The sequence below is a fragment of the Chrysemys picta genome, chromosome 14, assembly GCF_011386835.1.
Source record: "Chrysemys picta bellii isolate R12L10 chromosome 14, ASM1138683v2, whole genome shotgun sequence".
Lineage (NCBI taxonomy): Eukaryota > Metazoa > Chordata > Testudines > Emydidae > Chrysemys > Chrysemys picta.
This window is the reverse complement of record NC_088804.1, coordinates 39737971-39765763: the sequence shown is the minus strand read 5'-3', so window position 1 is coordinate 39765763 and position 27793 is coordinate 39737971. Positions and strand designations below refer to the sequence as shown.

General features: G+C 44.6%; 1 protein-coding gene across 1 annotated transcript in view; it reads left to right on the top strand.

Annotated features, from left to right (window-relative positions):
- The window catches only part of SLC7A5 (solute carrier family 7 member 5), a 56035-nt gene that overhangs the window by 1115 nt on the left and 27127 nt on the right, over window positions 1–27793 (top strand). The window contains exon 2 of the mRNA XM_005292240.5: window positions 22879–23004. Coding sequence (XP_005292297.3) covers window positions 22879–23004 — 126 coding nt within the window. The remainder of the gene's footprint in view (window positions 1–22878; window positions 23005–27793) is intronic.

Sequence of the window (27793 nt, the reverse complement as noted above, 5' to 3'; positions counted from 1 at the left end):
AGAAGGCTCTGATCAAGATGCTTAAACAGAGAAAGCCGCCACCACACAGGCCCCTTGGCATCCCCCTTTCTGAAATGACTTCCAGAAGTGGCCTTGGAGCGCAGCATGTAACAGGTGCAGTGCACGTCCCGTCTGTGTCTAGGGCTGAGAAGTCTGGTTTCATCATCTAGGAGCGTTCTGAGGATAAAATCCATTCATTGTGGCAAGGCACTTGGATGCCCTGGGTGATAGAGTGATATAAGCACTGTGATACCCCTCCTAGTGCAGACTGTCAGTTGGGTGCAGCTGAACTGGTGCTGAAAGCGGTTTAGTTGTAGACAAGAGCAAACTGTTTTCAGCACCATTTCTGAAATAGTGGTTAAACTGCTCCTTGGCTTCCAGTAGTCCTCCTTCAGCTGCACCTGATGCTGTCACAGAGTGCTTCTTCCTCAGGTAGACAAGGCACGTTGGGCTAAGGGTGATGTCTAACATTGCCTTGCTAAATCGAGGACCAGTGCTATCCGCATTAGCAGCCTGAAGTTTGCCCTACTGCTGAAATCGAGACAATTTCCTTCCCCCCCCATCCACTATCTTGAAGTCTGCCGCTTTGCCAAAATCTAGGAACAGTTCCCTTTGCTCCATTAAATGGGATGTTACGCTGATTTCCATACCTCTAAGCCTAGGGCCATTTTCTTCCTTGCTTCCAGTACCACTTGATCTGAGTTTGACCCTATCGTTCACTTCTAGATCCTCTCCTAATAGTAAGAGGAATATTTGGGTTTATTTTGGAGTAGGTTTTTCTTGCATGTGGGTTTTTTAGGCCTAATAATAGTACTTAGCTCTTATACGGTGCTTTTCATCCCTAGTTCTCAAAGCATTTTACAAAGGAAGGTGGGTGACTGACTTTACAATTGGGTTATCTGTGTATTTTTTTTTTTTTTTCAAAAGTTTTGGAGAGGATTCTAGTTATTTAGGATGTCTAAATGGACTGTGTTTATAGTAGACTCCTGTACCATTTGAGGATTGCTGGCCATTGAAAGGTGCAGCATTTGGGCATTATGGAAGGGGATGGTCTCTGAATTCATTCATGCACAAGCTGCCTTATTATTTCACAAGCACCTTGCAAAACTGGCTTGGCTGGCAAGCCAGGCTGTAGATTGTGCAAATCAGTTTTTCACATTGTCTGAACAATGTTTGAAATTTCTCAGCTGGTGGCTAAATTGTTAAGAGTGTCAAGGTTAGTGGAAACCATGGCCACATGCCCTCCCCCACCCCCACCCCCTGTCTAATTTTGTAATAAACTAGATTGAAGTATATATGTTGTGGGCGATCTAGGTAGAAGTGAGAATGAGAAGCTTCAGACAACAGTTGTGTTGATTTCCTCAAACTTGCATCAGGCATCTTTTGTGCTGGTGGCCTTGATGTCAATATGCAATATGTTTTATGCTGCAAATGATACCACCGAGAGTCTGTGGATATGTTGTGTTCAATTATTTGCTTGCCACAAAATGACAAGCTTTAGAGTAATGTAAATATAGATTCTTTGATTACTTGTGCTGAATCATTGCAGGGCGGAGTCTGAGAGTTGAGTGCTCAACATGTACAGGGTTTGTTTTTTGGGGGGTTTATAATTTCCTTTTGGGGGGGGTTATTTTTAGCAATTTTTGATTTTTATATCGATGTCCCAAAAACGGAGGTTTTTCCAGGGCTTTCTCTTTGTGTATACTGTAATGAGTAATCTCTTTGTAACGTTCCATAGTGTGCCAAACAGTGCCATGTTAAAGTGCGCTAGGGAACCTTTAACGCACAACAGCGGAGTCGGCCTGGCCAATAGATGGGCAACACATTGGTGTGCTTTTGATTAATAGATTCCAAGGCCAGAAGGGACCACTGTGGTCTCTCGTCTGACCTCCTGTGTAGCACAGGACATAGAACTTTCCCAAAATAATTTCTAGAGAAGATCTTTTAGAAAAACATCTGATCTTGATTTAGAAATCACACCCCCATAGTCCACATTACAGCTCCGTGTAGACCAGCCCTTGGTGTTTTTCTGGTATTTATTGGGTAAACACTGATTTGTTTTTTGTTTTATTGGGGGGGAGGGGGGTTTATTGTTTAAAATCTAAAATCAGAAGCCCTACTCAGGTACTAATACCGCTTAACATTTCTCATCTTCAAAGCCCTGTACGTTAATTAGATCTCCCAGCACCCTGTAAGCTAAGCTAACCATCCCCATTTTACAGATTGGGAAACAGACGCAAGGAGTGAAGTGACTTGCCCAAGGCTACAACCTGTGTTCAGTGACAGCAGGGATGGTAACATAGGCTCTCCTGACTCCCAATCTGTTAGCCCAGTAGTTCTCAACTTTTCCAGACTACTGTACCCCTTTCAGGAGTCTGATTTGTCTTGCGTACTCTTAACACAAGAACTAGGGGGTCATCAAATGAAATTAATAGGCAGGTTTAAAACAAACAGAAGTATTTTTTCACACAATGCACAGTCAATGACTTGCTGGAGGATGTTGTGAAGGCCAAGACTATAACAGGGTTCAAAAAAGAACTAGATACATTCATGGATGATAGGTCCATCAATGGCTATTAGCAAGGATGAGCAGGGATGGTGTCCCTAGCCTCTGTTTTCCAGAAGCTGGGTATGGGCGACAGGGGATGGATCAGTTGATGATTCCCTGTTCTGTTCATTCCCTCTGGGGCACCTGGCATTGGCCACTGTCAGAAGACAGGGTCCTGGGCTAGATGGACCTTTGGTCTGACCCAGTATGGCTGTTCTTATGTTTCACCTCATGTAAGAACTACTGGCTTACAAAATCAGACCTAAAAATACGCAAGTGTCACAGCACACTATTACTGAAAAATGGCTGACTTTCTCTTTTTTACCATATAATTATAAAATAAATGAATTGGAATATAAATATTGTACTTACATTTCCGTGTATAGTATATAAAGCAGTATAAACAAGTCATTGTCTGTTTGAAATTTTAGGTTGTACTGACTTCACTACTGCTTTTTATGTAGCCTGTTGTAAAACTAGGCAAATATCTAGATGAGTTGAAGACCTCTGCATACCCCCGGGGTACACGTACCCCTTGTTGGGACCCACTGCTCTAGCCTGCTTTGCCTCTCTGATGGATAATACTAATATCTTCTAACTGTTCTTCTTACACAGTAATTAGAAGTAATGGTTTCCTTGGAGCAGAGTTCAGTCTTGTACATCTAGTACAAAATGCTATGGGAAAGAACTTGCTAGTTCTTCAGATCTGCGTCATTTCCATGTGTTGCTTCTTTAAGCTTTATTTTTCCCTTAGGGTACTGTTCTGTTTATACGTTGGGTTAAATCCTTGCATAAGATTACTTTGTCATCCAACACATCTAGTAGTGAACTTTTCTCTCCTGCTAGTTTCTGCACTTTTGATTTCTGGAATTGCTTGGTTGCTGTCAAAGTGCCAAAAACTGTATAACAGAAGGTGGGTTTTAAAATTTTGGTCTGAGGCATTAACAAGTGAGAGCTACTGTGTGATTTCCTAACAAGCCAGTTGCTTAAATGTTTGCACTGAGAGCTCGGTGTCGCAGGGAGATTTTTTTCAAGAGTTTAGGATATGAGAAATTTGGTCTTCGGACATGCATGTTGGAGACGTTAACAAAAATCCCAAAGAGGAGGTTGTCTTGGGAAGTAAGATAGGAATCCAGGTGCTTGTTCTGAAGTGCTAATGTCTTGCTGTAGAGCTAAAGCCTATTCACTGGTCTTGAACTGCGTTGGCTCCAAAGACCTTAAACTCATTTTTCATAAAGTTCACCTTTCAACAGGCAGTGAAAATTGGCCATTCACACACTTGTGGCTGGAGGACCTTGATATACTGGTTCTGAACCCCTAGAGTCTCCCCAATCAGAATGTTAGTGGTGTTGAGTAAGGAGGGAGGTAAAACTACGCTTGAAGGAGAGATGACTCAAGAAACAGTTTTAAATCGGGAGCTGGGTATGTTACTGTCAAGACACTAAACATGCTGTGTAAGGTAGTCACTTTACATATAACTTTGCTCTAAATAGAGGAGTGGTTCTCAAACTTTTTTACTGGTGACCCCTTTCACATAGCGAGCCTCTGAGTGCGACCCCTCCCTTATAAATTAAAAACACTTTGTTGTATATTTAACACTATTATAAATGGTGGAGACAAAGCAGGTTTTGGGGTGGAGGTTGACAGCTCGTGACCCTCCCCCCCATGTAATAACCTCACGACCCCCTGAGGGGTCCCGACCCCCAGTTTGAGAACCCCTGAAATAGCGGTTCTCTACAACCAGGATTGTAATCCACACATGATGATCCATTGAATTCCTGATTTCCTACCTCACATGTTTATGACAATAGTTAAATAAAAGTAAATAACAGTGCTCACTACAAGAACTGATTAAATTATTCATCACAAGTGTAGGTCATTCTTCTGTTCATGATTTGTTTGCAAACCAACCTGGTGCTGCTTATTGGAAGAATTTACCAGATAATTTGGAAGAACAATTTTCAGCCTACGGGGTTGTGCAAGAATTGAAGAATTTTTTACGATTTATGATGTGTGATAGGTCACCAAATCCCATGCTGTTGTTTCTTCTCCCTGATTGGATGACTGTACCTCCTAAAACAGGAATAATAAATGACTGATAGTAAATATCAAATAGCAACCAAAGCATGTCTGGTAAAACCTTCTGGACAAAAATTGTGCTAAAATTCACAAAATTTTCAGGACTTGTGGGTACTCTCACAAAAACACAAGTTATTTGAATTCTCACAAATAACAAATCTGATCCCCCCATAAATCAAATTCACCTCCGATTCATTTGTTGCTATAACTGCAGGAGTGTCATGTATGTATGTTTCATTCTACCTTTACTGCCAGTAAAGAGGAGGAGTTCTGGGCAGCGTCTGAGCTAGAGCACAGGATATCGTAAAGGTTATGCTTGGTACATTTCTTTTATTTTGAAAACTGCCCCTGTACTTTTTTTTTAATGTCTTGTAATGTGCCAGATTCTCTATATTCAAAATTTCTGTTTACTCCAATCAGCTGTCACTTGTAACACATCTTTGTTGTTTTTTAATAAAGATTTTTAAAAGATATAAAACAATGACAGGAGTACATCAAGCATGCAACACAGGAGTACAAAGTCACACAATTTTCACAAAATGACATTTTCACATTTGCTACTTTCACTCAAAATTTGCACATGTTTAATTGCATAGAACTCTTCCATTGAAAGTAATATCGAACTTAGTTGAATATCCCAAGAGGTAGAAAAAAATATTATGCCAGTTTTAAAGTGGCTCTAACTCTGGCTTTGTCTACACTAGCACTTTTGTTGGTTGGGGGGGGGGTGAAAAAATAACATGCTCCCAACTGACATAAGTTTAATCGACAAAAGTGCTGGTGTGGATGGTGCTATGTCAGCAGGAGATGCTCTCCTGTCGACATTGCTACCGCTGCTCATTGGAGGTGGCTTAATTATGCTGGCAAGAGAGCTCTCTCCTGCCGGCATAGAGCGGCTACATGGGAGACCTTACAGCGGTGCAGCTGTAGTGGTACAGCTGTGTCGCTGTAAGGTCTGTAATGTAGACATAGCCTAAGTCAGGTTAATTACTTCCCTAAAGGGGTATAACAAGGAGGTGGCAGAGTAGGAGGTAGAATCCAGGAGTCCTGACTTCAATACCCTCCCCTAATCAGTAACTGTAAACTTAAGATCACATCAGTGGTTCCAAAACTGGGGGATGTGCCCTCCCCAAGGGGGTATGGGGGAATGTTCGCTGGGGGGGAGGGAGGGATGCACAGCAGGGCCCGGGCCAGTCCCCATAGTGAGCGGGGAGGGAACGCCACCCATCTCCGCCCCCAGCTGCAGCTCCACTCCACCCCCAACCTGGACTTGGCCACAGCATCACTCCGCCCCCTGCTCCTTCTTCAGCTCAGCTCTGTCCTTATTCCCTCTCTGCCCCAGCTCCTCCTCCATGCTGAGCCCTCGATGCAGTGATGGAGAGGGGACATGGACAGATTCCATTACTGGTAAGGGGGCGGCACGACAGGAAAAGTTTGGGCACCACTGTTTTAAATGCTAGCTTCCTCACCCAGAAACATCTCGAAACCCTTGTGTCCCCCACAAACTCCATTCCCAGTTTACATGGCCTGCTGCATATGCGTCTGGTTGTATAAAACAACCTTTTAACTTCCGCTTAAGTATTTTATTGAAAATAATTTGAAATCAGTTTTCTACTCAGCTTTTCTTTTGCTGCTACTGCTTTTATACAGACTTTTGTTTTATTCTTGACCTTGAATGCCAAAACAATGACTGTTTCTTTGGCTTTTAAATTATTTTGTCACTCATTAAATTTAAATTAAAATAAATAAAATTAATTACCTATGTTAATCTGCTGCTAATAATCCAATGACAAACTCTGCTGCTGCTAAAACTGTAGCAGTCATCTTCTTGTACGTAGACTTTTCAACCTCCCTTTCCTCCCCCTGCAAATAACACAGCCGGCATCCCTAATGCAAGCACATCACTGCGAGTTCAAAGATTAATTACTTTTCATCTGTCTTTTTTTCTGTAAAGAGTCTAATAGTAGAAGAATTTTCAGCGGTCCGTGCAGAGCTGCACTGCATGGGATGACACATGGAGTAGATGAGAAGTATGGACATTACTAGCTGCTATCCTCCCAGATGGGTTTAAGAATGAGCGTTCTATTAAAACGCTGATTCCGCAAAAGATTTAAACACCGGTTTGCGCGAAGTGCTCTGCTGAGTCATGGCCCAAGCCTAGAAGAAGGTGAATGGCCGCCTTTCAGCTGAAACCTATACTTGCTGTGGGACAGGTGCGTTTATATCCTACAAGTGTGATGCTTCGTTACCTTCACTATAAGCAGCAGACCAAATAACCAACTGCCGGGTTGCAAACTCATTTGGTCTTCACAGTCAGTGGACAGGCACAAAATAAGTATTCCGCTGGGCCATCTTGTGTGGGTTTATTCTGCACCACGGCTGTTCAGAATTAACCTGCCCCTGCAAGGATGGCTTGATGCTTTGAAGAATAATATTAGCGACTGACAGCAACAGAGCAGAGACTAGACAGGGCTAGGTATAAAAAAGGGAACAGAGGGAGGACCCAGGTAGCACAGCTTGCACTTGTTGGCACCTTTGTGACTTGGTTTCCACAAAAATATCCCATTGCATTTAAATGCTCTGTGTTTTCAGCAGAGTCCTTCAGGATTTTGATTTCTAAACTTCTCATGAATTTGGAAAGACTTTTTTCCAGAGAAACCCACCAGGATCCCTCTCAGCGACTTTAACTGGGGGATTTCAGACATTCCAAGAGTCCCATGGTCAAACAAACTGAGCATAATGGAGCAGACTGTTGCCAGCTAGCGTAGGGAGCTGAGTCCTGGCTCTTTGCAAGGCAAGCTAAGTAGCATGATTCAGGCTGAAACCTGTTTTGGAATTTTTCATAGTCCATGACCCTGAATTTGTTGCTTGATGCTACAGTGCAGCCACCTTCCCAAGGATTTCTGCTGAAAATGAGTAATTGGAGACTGCATGAGAAGTAGCCCAGTCTTGATGGTAAAGGTGGTTTTGTAGATATGGACATAAAACTGGTGCTTTTAAGAATGGGGTCAAAATGAGGGAAGCATTCAGTCTGAGTACAACTTTATGAAATCCTGAAGTTTCTCACTTGGTCTGGTTATTGTTTGTTGTCTGCCACCCCCCGTTCTTTTATCCAGACTTCACCTGGCTCAATTTCCAAACCTATCCAAAAATTCTCCTGCCATTAATGTACACATCGATACAAATCAAACAGGCATATGAGTGACATTTGTCTGAAATTGCAAAATGCTTATCTGCATCCAAAGCAGCTATCTTGAATTCCTAATGGCAATAGTGAAAATTGTATGCCAGATGAAACATAATTTTTTTTGGCACATCTGATGCTTCGTCCACCTGCTTGATGTGTGTTGAGGATCAGGAAGCTAATCCCAACACAGCACTTTGTACATATAAAACCCTATTAACAATACTAAGTTGTATTATCGTCCACTTTAAACTTTCAAAAAATTATTCACCTTTTAACTGAAATCAGATTTGCCTTTTTCAAGTTGAGAGTGTGGAGGAATTTCATCCCTTCCTCCCCCCCCCTTTATGGGTCAGATTCCGCTTTAACAATGGCCACCTCTTAATCACCTACCACCACCCATTGGAAAACAAACAAACGTGATTCTCTAACCAATGAGCCAAACTAGTTGGCAACTGTAGCGATTCATTTACAAGGATCAATCAGCTCTAATATTGTACTTCTACAATACTATATTGCCTTTGTTCTGTTCCTTGATGTTACGGCGATAGACATTTTGTTGTGTATACTGTAGAACTCTTGATCACACTTTTTTTCTCTTAGGCAGTACGAATGCTGACTGTTGCAGCATGAGCGCTTGCTGTGCTGGTTTGACCAGCTCAGAAGATGATGCTGGAAATATTTGCTTCTTATTTTCACAGAATTACAAAATCCGTGAGTGTGCTGAGAAATTATCAGCAGATATTTCCAGTTACACAGGGCATGTGTGTCATACATTCTTGAATCGTGAGTGAGCACTTGCATCATGCAGTTTGGAAGGCAGCTCTCAGAGTTATTCTGTCCTCCGTTTTAGGATCCATCTCTTGTCAGTGCTGTTGGGTAGTGTGTATTTAAATATGAAGGTGTGACCTCTTTCCGGTGTCTGAACAGATGGAAAGAAAACTTTCAGGCGCTTCTCAACTGCCCCGTCAGAGCTGCAGCTCCAGGAGGATGCGAAGAGTCCAGCCCCTCAATGTAATGTAGAGGATGTTATGGTTGAGGAAGTTTGATGTGCAGCCTGTAAGATCAAGAATGCCCATGCGGCTGGTATTTGTGGTATAGCTGCTGAGTTGAAGCATGGTGAGGATTCTGTCTCAGAAGGCTGACCCATATTATCAACAAAGTAGGGATTCATGAGAAACTACTGGTGACTGGTGCTGTGGGATTATTCTCCCGCTCTGGAAAGGGAAGGGTGATGCTCTGGTGTGTTCCAGTCACCACAGCATCACTTGGCTTTCCATTCCAAGCAAAATGTTCATGCTGGCTCTTCTTGAGCATGTTAAGCCCGCCATAAGGATTCTACACTGTCTACAGCAAACCGGGTTTCTGCCCAATCAATCAATCACAGAGCAGATTTTTACCATTAGACAAATTATTGGAAAAAGCCAAAGAGTTTTGGCACAGGAAGGATGAGGGGCGTATAGCCTTTATTGATTTACAAACTGCATTTGACTCTGATCATTCCTTTTAGTTCTGCTTGCAAGCTGCTAGGATGCCTGGAAAGCTCCTTGACCTTCTTGTAGAAATGCACCACCCATGTGAGAGCTGTGTCCGCTTAGATACTAGGATGTCCGACTGGTTGGAGTAAAACAGCAGTGTCCCACCTGGGTGCATGGCTGCCTTGATCTGTTCAATGCTGTTGTTGACCAAATGATGGAAGCTGCCACTAGCCGCATACCGGGAGTGGTACTGTATGACTTCTGCATAACAGACCTGAAATATGCAGATGACACAGTTGTAGTCACATCCTCACCATTTCATCAGTGCCCTGTGCATATGTTTACGGAAGAAGCAAGTAAACTTGGTCCACGAGTCAACTGGAAGAAGACCCAACTGGTGAAATCGGCTGATGGACCTCCTACCTTGTAATCGATGGACAAGAAGTTGAATTTGTCAACATATTGGAGTGTCTTGGTTCCATTGTCACCAAGGAGGGAGGTTGCCTTGCTGATGGAAGAACTTCACGGCCTTCTACACACTGGAGAGAAGTCACGTCTTCTGACCTCGCTCGCCTCAGCCTTTACATAGAGCAGACTTCAACGTTAGCAGGTGACTGGACTCTCCGGAAGCCGGTGATCCGATGTGTAAGCTCTCTGCTCCACGAGAGGGAGACTTAATGAGCGGATGACTTTCTTGTGCTGGTGGCTTTTCTTCTGTTCTTTCTCTGTTGGCCTGGTGACTGTTAGTCATTTGCATCCTTCCTTCTCACCTGCAATTCAGATGTACCTACTCCCGCTTACTTTCCCCACCACCCCGGGTGAGAATAGATGCCCAGGGTTGTACATGCTGGTAGAAACAGCCCTTGGAGCTGCACTTTGGACTTTGGCAAATAGATTATACTACTTTTTATACTATCATACTACTTTTTCTCCCTAACTCATAAATAGCACGTGTGTGGGAATTATTTATCCTTCTTTTATACAACAACATTGCCCTTGGGTTTCTGACATTGCAGGGAAATGTTGCCTTTTTTATTTATTTTATTCATTTATTTATTTATTTAAAGAAAAGCTGCATTTCTGTTTAATTTAAATGTCTTGTCTCCTCCCCCTCCACCTCCTTTTTGTGTCTAAATTAAAAATTTGAATCTTTCTGGTTTTAGGGTGTACGTCTCTTGCCATTGCATTGATTATGATGTCACAAATCTGGTCCTGTGAATTCACAGCAGGAGGAGCAACTGGATGAGAGAGAGGCTGGTTTTAAACATCAGTATGTTTAACAAGGAGGGAGAATGGTAAAGAACAACCAATGATCCAATTCTGATACTAGTGGATCATCTCTGAACTGAAGTCTCTGAAAGTTGCCCTTTCCAGTGTACAAGTCTCTCAGTATTTGTCAATAATTTCCCTGGGCTACCCCTGTTTGAATCTCCAGGAATCCATTTCTATTTAAATATAAGTCTGTTGGGACTCTGTTTCCATGGAAGCCATGTCAGTGCCATCTAGGGTGTAAAAACAGAGAACAAATTCCCTTTATTCATAATTAAAGGAGGAGGTAAGAAAAATTAAAGAGTGTGAAGCCCACCTTTGATAGAATCACTTAACAGGGATTTTTTTACAACATGCACCAATGCCCCACTGGCTGTAGTGCGTGCAGAGCTGACCAGGTGAAAGAATAGATCTGTTAAATGACAACACTATCTTGACCTCAAACTAAAACTCTTCACAGAGCAACAGACTGCTCTCCAGGAAACGAATCCAATTGAGGACTGACTAGTGTCCATGTTTACTGGGCCTGGGTTTGATTTAGAGAGCAGGTTTCCCAATGTTTCCAAACATAATGATGTGTATGAAACCATCTCCATTTGGCACTTTCACCTCACCCTAGGTTTGCCCTGCATGCCTGTGATTCCAATCTGGCTAGGTTCCCTCTGTGAATGTAAAGTGCTATTGTCTGGAGCAGTCAGCATTTTACCAGGGAGCCTGCTTTCCCTTTTCCTGTTGCCCTCTTTAGCTAGCTCCAGGGATTCAACCCTCCTGTCACATCTACTACCTCCCCCTGCAAGACTTCGCTTTGCTGAAGGCACCCTTTCTCATCTGTGACTAAGCAAGAGTCTTTGTTCCTGATTGGGAAAGTGGGATGTCTCTATCTCTATCTGCGTGAGTTCTGGTCAAAGGTGCTGACTTGCCTGCCCCAGAGACTGAATTTCTCTGCCTAAAGAAGGGTAAGAGGACACTCCTTGCCAACTCTCTTACATAAGAATGGACACGTTGGATCAGACCAATGGTCCATCTAGCCCAGAATCCTGTCTTCTGACAGTTGCCAATGCCAGGTGCTTCAGAGGGAATGAACAGAACAGGGAAATTATCGAGTGATCCATCCCCATCATCCCGTCCAGTCACTCCGATAAAAGATATTATCTCACTCACCTTGTCTCTTCAATCCCAGCTTCTGACACCCAGGAGTTCAGGGACCACCAGACCGTGAGGTTCCATTCCTGAGCATCCCGGCTAATAGCCATTGATGGACCTATCCTGCATGAACTTATCTAATTCTTTTTTGAATCCACATATACTTTTGGCCTTCATGACATCATCTGGCAACAAGTTTAGTTGACTGTGCATTGTGTGAAGAAGTACTTCCTTTTGTTTGTTATAAACCTGCTGCCTATTAATTTTATTGGGTAACTCCTGGTTCTTTGTGTAATGTGAAGGGATAAATAACGTTTCCCTATTCACTTTCTGCACATCATATATTGCTTCTTAATTATCTCTGTTCTAAGCTGAACAGTCCTAATCTTTTTAATCTCTCCTTGTCCACAAGCTGTTCCATACCCCTAATTATTTTTGTTGCCCTTCTCTTACCTTTTCCAATTCTAACACATCTTTTTTTGAGATGAGATGACCAGAACTACACACGGTATTCAAGATGTGAGCATACCATGGATTTATATAGTGGCATTATGATATATTCTATTATCTATTCTAATGGTTCCTAATATTGTTAGCTAATTTAGAACCCATCATTTTGTATGTGTAGCTGGGATTATTTTTTCCAATGTGCATTACTTTGCATCTCATCTGGACATTTTGTTATCCAGTCGTCTAGTTATGTAATTCTTCACAGTCAGCTCTGGACTTAACACCCTTGAGTATTTTTTTTATCATCTGTAAACTTTGCCACCGCACTGTTTCCAGATGACTTGTGAATATGTTGGCAGCACAGGTCCTACTATAGATCCTTGGGGGACCGCACTATTTACCTCTTTCCATTGTGAAAACTGACCATTCCTACCCTTTGTCCCCTATCTTTTTATCAGTTACCGATCCATGAGAGGACCTTCCCTCTTATCCCATCACTGCGTAGTTTGCTTAAGAGTCTTTGGTGTGGGACCTTTATCAAAGGCTTTCTGAAAGTCCAAGAACACTGCATTGACTGTATCATCCTTGTCCACGTTTGTTAACACCCTCAGTGAATTCTAATAGATTGGTGAGGCATGATTTCCCTTTACAAAAGCTATGTTGACTCTTCCAAACATTGTGTTCATCTATGTGTCTGATAAATCTGTTCTTTACTGTAGTTTCAGCCAGTTTGCTTGGTACTGAGGTTAGGCTTACCCCCCCCCCCCCTATAACTGCCAAGATCATCTCTGGAGCCTTTTTAAAAAATCAGCATTACATTAGTTACCCTTCAGTCACCTGGTACAGCATGGGTATGTCTTCTACTTTCCTATCCTGAGCTAGCTTGCAGATCTCTGCTCTTTCTTTATTCACGTTCCTTCTTACGACCCACTGTGATGGGGTATACTGGGCCTGACGGGGTTAGAAGACAGTACTGGGTCCAGGTACCTCCAGCGTGCTCTGACTGGAGGAGTGGGTTAAAAGAAGTTTAGAAGCCCAGGCAAAGTGTAGAGGACAGGCTGCAGCAGAGAGGTATCCTTCTCCAGGAAGCTAGACAGATGGTTGAGCCTGAGGGGTCCACAGGGCAGATAAGGCCCACAGGCAGTGCCTTCTCCACACACTACCACCTCTGAGAACTCCCAGATCCCTGGGCTGGGACACAGGAAAGGGAGGGCCTGGGTTTCCCTACCATAGCTCCTTAAGGGCCTAGACCCAGATGTGGTTGGAAAGCTGAAGATCCCCACCTTAAGGTCAGGAACATGTACCTTTACCGTCCCGACAGAGGGGTACGGGGCTGGAGGTTGGGTGTGCTCCTGGCCCTCCAGGCTCCCAAGAGTACCCCCCTGCCAAGAAAGTCTATCACCTTGCTGTGTGCTAGCCTTTACTTGAGTAATCTCATACTGGGGTTACCCCTGTCCTTCAACTCCTGTTCTCCCCATTCTTTCCCCACTGTCTGCTTTCATCGCTAGTCTTGTCTCCTCCTACACCAACCCCTTGTCATGCTCCTACCCCTAGCAGCTTAGTGTTAGACCCTACAAACAATTTGGTTGTGCAGTGCTGGAGGTGCTACCAGAAACAGACATTGGAGACTAGCAGGGGTTACATTACTGTGTAGCCACACTATTAGTATCTGAGGTCAGAGAGTAGCTGCTCTTGTGTCTACTAGAGGGCTCAGCGAGGTGATGCATCATGTCGCCACAGGGAATAAACTTCATGTGGTGGGTTGCTATGTGCCTAGGCCTGAGATGAACCCTGCAGAGGACAGTAGGTTGTTCTAACTTCAGCGAGTGGTTCTGCAACTGAGTGCTCTGTGGTTTAAACCACTGCATGCTCTGTGTTTAACAGGGTAAAGTACTCCCCTGTTTGTCCCAAATGGAGTGGAGTAACGTAACCTCCCTTTCCATGTAGCATTTGTTTTCCTTCTGGCTTACAACATGGCACTTTCCAGACTGTGTTCTCTCTTTTAAGTGTCAGGTCCCATTTCATTCTCAGGCCGTGTCCTGTTGTCCGCTTCGTTCTTCATCGCCTGGTTGTCGGTGAGTTCAGCTCGTCTTCTCTCCTACGTATTTTGGAACGTTGGGTGCATCATCCCTTCCAGTAAAGCGGCTTTGGCCTCAATCAGCACTTCAGTAACAGGAGGAACAGCCTACACTGTAGGATGGGGCTGTGTCTAAACAGGTTGGAACTGCTCCAGGAGCAATTGTAGCAAAGGATGGATATAGGCACCTCATGAGAATGACCAAGTGTGGCTTTCCAATTAACACTCAGCACTTAAAGCACATTTCAAACGTGCAGCCTTGCAACACTTCTGTATGGTGCTCCAGATGAGGGAGCTAAGGTAGAGAGGCTGTGATTTGCCCGAGATTCACCCCCACATAAACCCAAATTTGGTCCTTTCCTCCCCAAGGAGACAGTATGGTACCCCTGCCTGACCTGACAGATGTGTACATCTTGCTCCCGTGGTCCTGGACGGGTGAGGGGAACGGGACAGGATGTTACTTTCAGTAACTCTAAAATGGGGATATTTGGCTACCTCTCGTGGAAGGGCAGGATTCATTCAGTTTACGTCTTTTGAGCAGTGTAAATGCAGGGCATCTCGGTAATCACCGCAGTCCAAAAACTGAGGGCAGGTCTTCACTACGGGGGGGGGGGGAGGTGTCGATTAAGATATGCAAATTCAGCTACGCGAATAGCGTAGCTGGAGTCGACTTACCCCGCTGTGAAGGCGGTGGCAAATCGACCTCTGCGGCTTCCCCGTCGGCGGTGCTTACTCCCACCTCCGCTGGTGGAGTAAGAGCGTCGATTCGGGGATCAATTGTCGCGTCCTGACGAGACGCGATAATTCAATCCCCGAGAGATCGATTTCTACCCGCTGATTCAGGCGGGTAGTGTAGACCTAGCCTTAGACTCGTACAGCTAATGAAGTGTGAGGAGGAAAGAAGTAGTTGATTGGGGGGGGGGGAGGCTTCCTTCCTATAGCTCCATACTGGGATACGCATATAGTAAAACAAATGCATCTCTGTCACATAGACAGTTGTTATCTCCTGAGTTCAGCAGTGACTGATGCACCCAGTGTCTAGTTTCCGTAAACTGTACTAGTCAGAGCAGGCCGGTGAGAATCAGGGCTTTCTTCTCCCGCTCTCAGCTCTCTCATTGACTCACTGTGTAACTATGTCACATCTATTTTACATACAGTTACAATATTTACATACTGGCCCAGGGTTTGGAGATTTCATTCACGTGTAAATAGCATTGATTTCCTGACATGAAAGGTGGGTATTCGTGCTCTATACTTCATGTGCACATATTTAGCAAACCCCATTCCCTTACAGCATCTGTTCTGTGCATTGCACGTAATCAGATCTGATTTCCCCTCCCCCCCCCCCCCCTTTCCTATGAACAGGGCTAGTATAACAGCCAAAGAGGGCTCTTGGTTTGCTGCTTGCTTGTTAGTGGGTTTTTTTTTTTTTCCCCTCTACCGCTGTTCCCTTGGGGTGGTCCTTACTGCTCTGGATTTCTGGTCTCTGGCCCAGATCCTTACTTCCCTGGAATTAACTCTGAATTTTCTTGGGTGTGACTCCTCCACTCTCGTGCACTTCCAAGCTGATGTGTGGCACTGTAGCTGCCATGCGTTTGAGTCATGGTGTTTCTGATGCAATTACAGTGTAAGTTTTATGTCATGTTTGCTTTGGGCAGACCCATCCCTCTTCAGGTTAAACGGCCGGATTCTCTGCTCTACAAACATCCAGAGCATGTGTACACATGGGCTCTCCTGTGCTGGCTGAGCATGGTAATACTCTTTATGCCCTTTTTGAAGGGATTTATTCATGGTGCTGTCAGCTGGTGATCCTGTTTTTTAAAAAACAAACCAAACCTTTGGAATCTGTTTAAAGGAATTTGTTAATAAAAAATAGTTCTCAGTGGGGTGAGCTCTAAGTGCTTGTGGGCCCCATACTGTGGTATTGCAGACATGAATGAATTTGTCCTCAGTCCCTCATGTGAGGTAAGAAGGTATTATCCCCATTGTACAGCTCGATAACTGAGGCACAGATTAAGTGACTTGCCCAAGTTCATGCCAGGAGCTGAGCAGAACTGGGAATGTAACCCATAGCCCCCGACTCTGAATCTAATGCCTTAATCACAAGACCGCCCTGTCTCTCCTTGGGCTCTTGCTCTCCACTTCTTTGTGGAATCTGCTGCCCTTAAAATCTCTTGAGGGGACTATGCAGGAACCTCATGTTAAGGGCTGAAGAGGCACATGGATCCTTGGGAGCAGACCCTCCTCTGGGGATTTTATAATAAAATGTTTTCAAATTTGCTTTGTCTCCTCTTTTGACATCAGTGCAGCTTCTTGTTACCCCAGTTGTGTAAAGCTCTTGCAGAGAGATATGACTGATCAGCTCACTCTGTATGTTCAACGTGGCCTGAAATTCCCCTTCTCAGAATGATGACATCTGCTTTGCACCCGTTCAGATTAAAGCAGTGGCCAGCTAGGACTCTGTTTAATGGAGGGGCAACCACCATTCCCCTAGCTTCAGAGAGAGTGATTAGCTTAAGACTTGCTGAAGGGGCTAAAGGGTATGGAAGTTTCCCTAGGTAAATGTCTTCCACTCAAACCCTGCTTCTAATGCGTAGTGTCTCAGCTCCAAGGAATAAACCTTTAGGCATTAAAGAATCCTGTCCCTTTCCACTTGAGATCTCTTAAGAAATGGAACATCACTGAAATTTGTCCTCAAGCCTCAGTGAAACTTCCCCAGGTCCTCTCCTCTCTAGTAGCATGGCTATACTGCAGAAAAAACACCACAGTAGTGAGTCTCAGAGCCCCCAGGTCAACTGACTTGCAGGGCTTGTGCTACGAGGTTAAAACTAGCAACGTGGACATGTCGGCCTGAGGTCTATGATGTATCCATCTCTCTAGTAGATGAGACAATATTACTTAGTGCTTTGAATAGCACTTCTAACATTGAAAGCACTTTACATACATTAACTTTGCAGCATCCCTGTGTGGTAGGCAAGTGTTATTCCTCTTTCACAGATGGGGAAATGGAGGCATAAAGAAGTCATGACTTGCCCCAGCCCATAAAATGTGTGAGGCTGGTGTCGAATGTAGGATTTCTCAGCCCTGTGAACTGATGCAAGTCATTTCTCTATTAATGTCCAATATCACAGGGTGGTGCTTAAGGTGAATTTAAAAAATGGGATGAATACAAATACTTCCACAACATTTTACATTTAAAACCAGGTGAAGGGTTTTTAGGCAGCCCCTTCCAGTGCCTCTAGCACAACCTTGCTGGTTAGGGTGGAACCAGAGGTGCAGAAGGAGACCAGCGTTTAGCGTGCAGGCCGAAGGGAATGTCGCACAGGAAATGAAATGGCTAAATGAAGAGTAAATGGGTGTTAACACTCCAAGGGCCTGTCTACACTAGGGGAGAAAGGGTGTTCTTAACAGTGTTAGCTCATGTTTTCAAATCCACATATAAACAGGGTTAGTTGTTGTATTTTAACACATTTGTTAGCCGAGGTGAATGCTAGGTTCTCCCCAGAATTCACTACCGAGTTGTGTTTAATAATAATAATATAATAATAAGGAGCTATACCTATCTCATAGAGCTGGAAGGGACCCCGAAAGGTCATCGAGTCCAGCCCCCTGCCTTCACTAGCAGGACCAATTTTTGCCCCAGATCCCTAAGTGGCCCCCTCAAGGATTGAACTCACAACCCTGGGTTTTAAAAGTGGAAGCTATTGTGTGTTAATGATCATGTTTAAACACACCTTTTCCCTTAGTGTAGACATACCCTAAGATTGCCTTACCTACCCAGGCAGGGAGCTACTTTATAGAACAGCTAACTTAACAGTGCCCCTTCTAAGAAAATACTTTGCTGTAGATGCTGGGTGTTCACTTGTTACACACTGATAGGAGCTCTATCTCTGAGGCGTTCTCCTGCTGAGCTTTGATAGTGCCGCCTGCTGCTTTTCCTACTGAATAACCTCAAAGTCAGACCACTTGGTCGGGTTGGAATGGGGCACGGAGATATGTCCTATCTCCCTTGAACTATATGTAGCAAAGGAGCCATGTTCTATGGATTTTAATTGCTGAGGGTGGGGTGGAGAGAAGGGTTTTTTTCAGTTTGCTACAGCGCCATCAGTTCCCAATCCTATGTTTTCTCCTATACATTAAAGCAGGTCAGCCAAAGCACAGCCCGTGTAGCATGCAGTGCAGAACTACCTCCACACTGAAAGGAACCACGTGGGGAGACCTTAGGTCCTGCACAGAGCAGCTCTGGGTCAGGATGGAGTGTTTGTGTCATAAACCCCCAACATTCAAACTCATGAGTTGCATCCCCCCAAAACTGCCAGATTGGCTTAAAAATTATGATCTATACATTTACAAACATTTTGGGTTCTTTCAGTTTTGAGCCTCTAGACTACATTGGGTCACACTTTCATGCTTTTCTCTACAACCATGAGGGCCAGAATTCTTTGTTTAAATGAAAGCTGAAATCCTCACAATTTCACGTGACTCCAGAAACAGGAGTTTTAAAAGAATCCTCTCTAATTGTCAAGAGAGTTGCAACAACGAGCATTTCATTTTAGGACCTGTTGTCTTTTGTAGGTTCTCAGGCCAGGAGGGACCATTGTGATAATCTAGTCTGACCTCCTGCATAACACAGGCCAGAGAGCTGCCCCAGAATAATTCCTAGAGCAGAGCTTTTAGAAACACATCCAGTCTTGATTTAAAATGGCCAGTGATGGTGAATCCACCACGCCCCTTGGTAGAAAGTTGCACAGTGGTGGGTGTGAACTGCTCTGTTTTATACAAATTTGGTTCAGCCTTCAAGCTCCTGCCACGCCTCTGTTGCAGTCTTTGGGCGGGCAGAGTTTGGGCATTAGAACAACCGGTGTCCTTGCCATGCTGTGTGCTACAGTGAGCTTTTCATGCTGTTTGAATGAATGATGCAATCGTGGTTCCGTCTTGCTCGGGTGTGCTGCGTCACCAGGAAATCCACTCACTGTGATGATTCATTCAAACACTAAGAACAACACTAACCATTTATATCAAATCCACACATGCATAGTGTGTCCCTGCACCCTCAGATGTACAGGAAACCTTAGTCCGGCACTGGACGGGCCTAGGCAAGCACACCTACGTTCACCCAGCACCACAGGCGATATTCTCAGCTCTGGAAGCACGGTAGTCATGTAACTCCCTGAACTTGCCTTCCACTGGGTATATCGTCTGAACGTGATATTCGCAGGAAGAGTAAGGCAACAGCTTTATCCGATGTTTAGACCCCATCAAATGCAAGTCAGGAACTAACAAATTAGAACATTTAAAAGCAAAAATATTAAGTGTGTGTGTGTGTGTGTGTGTGTGTGTGTTTTCCCCTTCCTCCTCCACCCCACTTAGATTAATTGCTGGGGGTGGGGTGGAGAGAAGGGTTTTTTTCAGTTTGCTACAGCGCCAGTTTGCTATCAGCTTTTCCTCTCTTTTATTGCCTTATAGGGCGGCTGTGAGGGTTACTTAAATGTTGGAGGCCTTTGGCTGTAAGTCCATAGGTGGAGGGAAATTACTACTAGCTGGCATATGGAATATTAACTACAGTTTGGCGGTTTCACTCGTGATTCCGCCGGTTTGGGGTGCATCAATCCTGAGGGTCAGGTGTTCAGCATTCAGATTCTGGATGGCATGCCCCATTTCACAGTCTGTCACTGCCTGCACAAATGTGTCCAGCAATTTGTGCAATCTCAGCAGTTTCCACACGTTTCCTAAACTTTCTGCACAGCTCTCCCTGGGGTGGCTGTTTCAAATGGCCAGAGGAGAAAAACCAGCTTTTGAATCACTTCAGTGTTCAGGCTGGAAGTCCATGGGTGACTATACTATTCAGGATCTCAGCCCCTATTTCTCCCCCCCCCCCCACCAAAAAAGAAAAGGAAACAAACCCTCCACCAATATTTGAAAATGGAAAATCCCCTCCAACGCATGCCAGCATCACACCCAGGCTACGTCTGCTCTACCTGGACTGTAAACTCTGACCTATTATGGATAGAAGGTTCAGTAAGGCTCTTCGCAGCACTGCACAAAGCAGCTGTTTGGAGAAGGGTTCATCTTTTCTTAATATCTGCAATGTTGATATTCACACATTGGGGCCCAGCTCCCTCCTTGGGGTGCCTAGGCACTACTGTGATACAGTGACAAAGCAGTTCAGCTGCTGGTAGTGCTGGGTAGGACCTTGCCTCTCAGTGCTCTTGGACTCCAGCTCCTGTGGACTTCTCTGGCCGGGCTGAGTGCAGGGAGCTGAGAGGGGTCACTGACTAGCTTGGGGGGAAGTGGGCGGAATACTTACTTAAGAGAATAATCACATCTTTCTTTAAAAGCTCTGCGGAAAACTGGCTGGGGGGTTTCCCATCTGCAAATCAACTCTCCCCGCCTCTGAAACGGAACCTGTTGCTGCACCCCATCGGTGGGTGGGTGGAAGGAGAAGAGCTGATCGGGAAGATGTTGAGTTGGAGGGGCAGGACGCCCTTAGCCCTCCCAGACGCTTGGGGAAGGCTTTGTGTGTGGTCGGCTGTGTTGCCTTGATTCCATCGGAACAAAGTGGAAAGAGATACAAATGTGACCCTCTCATCCCTGCCTGTGGATAGCAGAATATAATAATTCTCCTTGGTGGTGTGTCTGCAGGGCTCTGCGCTGTCCACCCTATCTGTGCACAGACACGTTAACTCCTTCCAGCCCAGTCAGCTAAGCATGCTTGATACCACGCTGCCCCTCTCCTCCTTTCCACAGGGGAAACCAATGAGTTCAATCCGGGCCAGGACTGTCACATGGTGCCGACAGCCACTCCTGTTTGTTGTCTCTCTTTTTCTTTCTGATCAGACTGCCGGGGAAGCTGGTGTCTGTGAATCTGTAGCTCATTCTCACTCTCTTCTGCTCCCTGCCTTCAAAATCACACCAGTCCTGCCCACAGCACGAAAGGTGTAACTGGGACGTGAATAAATGACCTGTATACTACATATCTTGGGGAAGCGTTGCTGCGTTTGGCCGAGGATCCTGTTGAGTCCGGGTTGTGCTGACAGTAGTTTGATAGGGGCTGGGGGTTGTTTTGTGATTTATAGGCAGATGCCTGTTGCAAAAAGTAAACCGGTGACAGCCATGCATTGGAATGTACAGTAGCCTGGGGTCTAGTATGACCCATCCTGGAACATATACCGCCCCACTTGGCTGCCTTTCTCCTCTGTTGTCTTTTAGAAAACTCATCTGGCTTCTGAAGACTAAAAATATACATTGTAGCCCACGTGCGAGAAGATCAGAACTAACCCGTGTGCAAAATCACAGCTCAAGAAAAACATCAACAAGATCAGATGCCCCAGAGACAACTCAGTGACTGCCTGGATCCAGGCCTGCAGCCAGCAGCGGGGAGCTGGGTGCTGTATTGGATCCAAGCTCTGGGGCAAGCATAGGGTAGCTGTATATTGGAGAGAGGTGATGTGCTTAGATTTGGGTTCGAACAGAGGAGAGTTCTATAGAACAGGCTGTGGGCTGCTCACCACTATACGGCATACCATTAACCCTGGTTTCACCTGGCACTACTTGCCCATCTCCCCAGCAGGGGAGGGGAGCTGGACAAGGAGAGTGACCACGGGGTGAAAACTGTGTACTCTTCTGATCACTTACTATCTTAAAAGGAAATAAAAGGTTTTGTTAGTGAGCAGCTTTCACATTAAAGGTGGCAAAATGCCTTGTGCTTATATGGAGGCAGTGTGATCTAGTGGACAGCGTGCTGGTCTGGAAGTCAGGAGACCTGATTTCTAGTCCCAGTTCTGCCTCTGACCTGCACTGTCACTTTGCACAAGTTGCTTTTCCTTTCCCTCCCACTCTGTATTTGTCCTGTTTACTGAGACTTTAAACACCTCAGGGCCAGGACTTTCTCTTCCGGTGGGTTTGCACAGTGTCTAGCACAGTGTGTCCTCAATTTCAATTGGGTGCCGTTGCAATGCAGGTAATATATCCGCGCTAGAAATAGCTTCTGGAGTCTGTATTTCCATGGTGATTATATGTAAGCTGGCTTGACCATAGGAGTAATGGGGTTGGTTTAGGAGGTATTGAAGCCATGTACTTTACTGTTAGTACAATTTTTATGATGTGTCACTATACCCATATAAGGGGGCATGTCCCTGCTCCAGAGAGTTGTAATCTGTAGAGACCGCCTTCTTGAAGACAAGAAATAGGGGGGGGAGGGATTTGTCCCAAGACAATTCTATCTTAAATATTTATTTTTAGTCCCTAACCCGTGTTAGCTAAAATATGGCAAACCTTTGACTATACGGAATAATATACTCCAGGGAGTATGTAGACCCAGTGTCTGATAAGTATTCTCAGGGGCTAGAGATCTCTGACTTTGTGGATAATATGGAGGGATTTTACTACATTAAATAACATAGGGTTACTACTTAATATAATATAGAGATTTTCTACCAAGTCTTTAGAAAGTAAGAGAGTCCTAAGATGGATGCAATTGTGAGCTCTGTTCTTTTTCTTTCTTTCTTTCTTTTTCTTTTTCTTTAAGCAATTTGTGTTTACTAAATTTTAACAGAAAGCAAAGGCCGGTGAGAAGTCCCAGGGTATGTTTTGTGTTCTAAAGACTAGTTGCAATGGAAACTGATTTGTCTCTCCTTATCTCTGTCTTTAGTGTTTCTCACAGCGGTGAATTGTTACAGCGTGAAAGCTGCCACCCGCGTCCAGGATGCGTTTGCAGCGGCGAAACTGCTGGCTCTCGCTTTGATCATCATCCTTGGTTTTGTGCAGCTTGGGAAGGGTGAGTATGTCTCCTGTTTTTGCTGAGGGAGAGAGTGCAAGGCTGGTGGCTAGAGTGGGAGACTGGGAGTTCGGACTCCTGGGTTCTCCTAGCCCTGCCATTTATTTCTTGTGCGACCCTGGTGGGTTTTTTTTTTTCTTAATGTCACTAGATGTAAACAGTAAAGCACATAAAGCTCTTTTATGAGACCAGTTCCATACTATGTTGCAACTTTAACTGAATTCCTTCCACTATCTTTAAAAACAAACAAGCTAGTGCACATACTAAGCAGCGATACCTTCACATCTGGGTTTATAAATGATAAGGATAGGTTATTTCCTCCTTTCCATCATTCTCAATAGGACTGAATTACGTTTCTTGCCAAATAACTGATAGTGGAACTGCTTATGCTCTCACCTGGGGAAAGATGAGGGATTGATTCTCTGCCAGTTGTGGAAGGAAATTTTTGTCCTGTCGTTACATCATGAAATCACAGTCACCATAGTGTCTCAACACAACACATCTTGATGACTCAATTTAGCCTTTTTGTGATGCTAAAAATAAATTCAGGATTGTTTTCATTGTCCTGAGGGTCAGGCTTATAGGCTGCAAGGCTGTCTTGCAAATTTCAGGATGTATCTAGGCAGTACAGTAATAAAAATAAATTAATATTAATAGCAATATCATAATCCAGTCTAATTCCCCTTCCCCTCTGCTTCTCGGGGTATTGTAGCAATTGGCTACACAGCTTTCAGAATGTGCTTATATCCTCTCACCTCCAGAATATATCTATTTGTGTTTTTAAAAATCATAATAGACCACAGTGACCTTCAGATGGGTCCAGAAATATTAATTACTCTAGAGAATCTGTCCCCAGAAAAAATTATACAAAGTTGTGTTCAGAAGCTATCATAAATGCATTGCAAGAGTCTGTTCTCTTCCTGTGTGCTTGAGTGACGTTTCCAGCAGTCCCTTTATAAAGGCTGGTGAGCATGTGATGGGGTGTGTATGGGTTTGTCTATGGATAAGCTGCCATATTTTACATCTATAATGAGATTGCTGGAATTTATGTTAATGGTACACAAAGCATTCCACCGTGCAACGTATCTTCCACTTAATTCAGCCATTGGTTAGTTTGGTTCCCTGTTTAATTTGATCAAAATCTAAGGGCCCAAATAACATTTATTAAATAACAGGGTGTCCATCTTCTTATCTTGATCTCTTCAGCCCGATGTTATTGGGTAACCTGATCACTAAATGCACAAAGTTGTCTTTTAATGAAAAGGGAAGATTGTAATTCTGAATGAAATCAGAGAGCCCAGGAGACAGTCCCCATGATAAAAGATTGGTACATCTAAAGGTGCCTAATATTTCTATAAGCCCTGACATATTAGACAGAGTGTGAGAGGGACCCTAGTGATCATGTGGATGATTGACCCACTGCTCAATGCAAGTGATAAGAAGAGACTTTATTAGAATAAGCTGAATAGAAAATCCCGGTTAATTTACAACTCGTGTGCAAAATGGGCACTCCTGTCTGGGCAGGGACCTGCTGTAGGTCATTGTTGCACCAATTGTCAACTTTCTGTCACCAAGACTTTTAAAAATATATATTCAAATATTTAAAACCACCCGAGAGCTTGTGTGGAGTCTGCTATCGCCCAGATACAGGTTTAGCTCACGAGAGAACAGAAATTCCCTTAAACGGGCTAACTCTCTCAGTTTCAGGTTAACCGCACCTTTGAACCCCTTCTTGCCTTGTGCAAAGACATCCACTTAAGGTTTCAGGCTCCCAGTCGTCACCTCGCTTGGGCAGAGACATCTCTCTCTCCCTCCAGACCGGGAGTTTAGGCTTGCAGTCCCATTACATCTCACTGTGATCTCCCCATCAGGGTCCAGCACCTGTGGGTACCCTTTCTCCAGGGCTTACAGCAGTGTACATCACTTACCAACCAGCCTCCACAAAGTAAAATACATTTATTTGTAAGGTAAAAGCATTACAGAGAAGACATACAAAAAACAATCGATGTTCCTGCACGCATGCTAAAAGCTCAACAGGTGTCACCCATCAATCTTATGGAGTCCTAGTAGGCTAAAGTCTTTGAAACCCTTCCGCCAGAGTTGGTGCCCCCACCCCCGTTGGACAGATGGTCCTGTCCGTTTGCTGAGTCAGAAAGAAGGCCCTGAGTCAGTTTAAAGTCAGCCTTTTTATGCCAAAAGCCCTTAGGTTGTCTGTTGGTCTCTGGAAAATCCAGTTTGAACCTGCGTAGGCAAGCCTTCAGGGAGCGGTACCTCTCTGGGGATGTTTACAACCTGAGTGATTTGCCTTAATTGCCTTCCACTCTGTTTAGTTCTTGGCAGAGGCTTTGGTACTCTCCCCCCCCCCGCCTATACAATCCCTGGCCCACAGAGATACATAAACCATTCCTAAATGTAATACAATATGATCCCCAGAGATAGTGCATGGGTTGCAATATCTGTCCCAATGGTGACCTGAGCACACCACTCCTCTAGCAGCTAGGACACAGTGTTTCTAACAGGATCATGTTCATTCATTAAGAACTAATCAAAGCCCGTATCTTTGTTGGCTGTCGGTCACAAACTGCACATTGCAGTGGTAACTGTGAACTGCCGGCTTTGTGCTGAGACGTAAGCTGCCCCAGCTGTCTATTGACAATCGCCCACCAGTCTGTATTCAGCACTCCTGAGGTAGGCGGGACAGAAATGGAATATCCCTTACAATGCTGGCTCCTGCAGGTCTTCACGAACATAGACGGACAATTGTAACTGATCAGATTGTGCCCTCTATTGATGGCTGAAAGCAAACCAGAGGGTGAGAAGATGGGACCAGAGCTTTTCCAGGGCATGTAGCTCAACCGCGTTGTTCACAACATTGAGGGAGCGCCGCCTACTGGAAGAGAAGTGTAGCTGCAGGTAGCTTCTGCAGTACACTCCAACCATGCTACAGGGAGCAAGGAGCCAGGCATCCAATCCCAATGGCAGTACAGAGAGTTATTGTTCAGCCAGGTGCCCAGCTTTTCGTTCCTGGTCCTGTGTACAGTTCGCCTGCTTCCTGGAGAGTCTAAAATCAGATGGATTTTTTTGGCAGGGGTATAACGTGTGTGTGGGTGGGTGGGTGGGGAGGGGGACAACTCTGTTAATCGATGCTGGATATGTGGCTTGTCACTTCTAGGTTGAAACCAGCCAAGATCCGCAGTGATTGAGAATTGCTATGCAATGACTCTTGTGTCTTTATGTAACTGGTTCATGGGTTCTTGTCCGTTTCCTAGGCCTAGTCTTCACTTACCGGCTGGTCCGGCGGCACGCCATCGATGTTCTGGGATCGATTTATCGCGTCTGGTTAAGACGCGATAAATCGATCCCGGATCGATCCCGGAAGTGCTCACAGTCGGCGCCGGTACTCCAGCTCGCCGAGAGGAGTACGCGGCGTCGACGGGGGGAGACTTCCGGCCGCGTCTGGACCGCGGTAAGTTCGGACTAAGGTACTTCGACGTAGCTGAATTTGCGTACCTTAGTCCGAAGTCCGGACTAAGTGGGGACCAGGCCCTAGTAGTCTGCATCGGCAGAAACACCCCCATCATTGTCATTAACCTCCCAGAACGGTCTGTGCACTTTTGTCTACATGACCCCTCGTGTATGGAACATCCTCCCTGGACTAGTCTATAAGGCCACTCCCGTGTCATCCTTCATATCCTTCCCCAAGACCCACTTCTAGTGTGATGACTATAAGAAATTGACCAACTAATAATAGTTAGGTAGGCGCACTTGGAGGTAGTTGATACTGATTTTAAAAAATGCTCGGGCTGTATGTTTTAACTCTCTTGCCCACCTGCCCCCTTTCGTAGGTTGCTGGTGCACTCAGATTGTAAGCTCATCCTGGCCAGGACTGCATCTTCCTGTGTGTCTGGAAAGTGCCTAGCACATAGTGGGCACTACTGTAATACTATTAGTAATCAGCCCTTTTATTGGCAGTCTTTGCAGAGAAGCCAAGGATTAAATGGGGCAGGGAATATTGTGTGGCCCCCGAGATGGCTTTTCCAGGACTGGGTTGAGGTATGTTGGCTGGGCAGTCGAGGGATAAACAGCACTGGTGCTAATTTACTGAATTATCAGAGGACTTTAGTCTCCAGCGCTATCAGCTGACACTAACACTAAACTCTCTATCCATTGAAAATTTTTTTAAAAATCAGCTTTAAAAAAAATAAAAGATTTCTCTTTGGGAAGACAAAGGAAGCATTCTGCTTATTTTTTGTTGTTTCCTTGTATAGTTACCATGTGAACTTACAGCTTTCTCAAAGATAGGGAAATGCTTTATCTCAGATTTGATTAGCGAGCAAACTTGCCCTTATAAAAAACGTTTCCATAGGACTAGATAAAAGTGGATGAGAATTTTGATATTTGGGTTTTATGAAAAGAAATTTCTTTCAGGGAGCTATGCAAGCACTTTTTTTGTTCAATGTGGATAAATAACATATATTTATAGCTTGTCCTGGCAAATTCACTTCCCTGACACCCCCCCCCCCCACTTTTAAATTCCTGCCTGACCTTTCCTTTGGGAGACACTGCTGTCTTTGCAGAATTTCTTGCTTCAGAGGATTTTATTCCCCTTCCAACTCAGTGCCTACAGCTCTAGAGGAACATTGTTCAAGGCTTTGTTGCAAAATATACTTTCCTCCCCCTTCCTGCTTTGCTGAACTTTATCACCTTTAGAAGAAGAAGGAAAAACCACAAACAAATCCTCTCCTCCAATTTCCCAGTAACTACCCCGGGCCAAGTGAAAGCTTTGTTT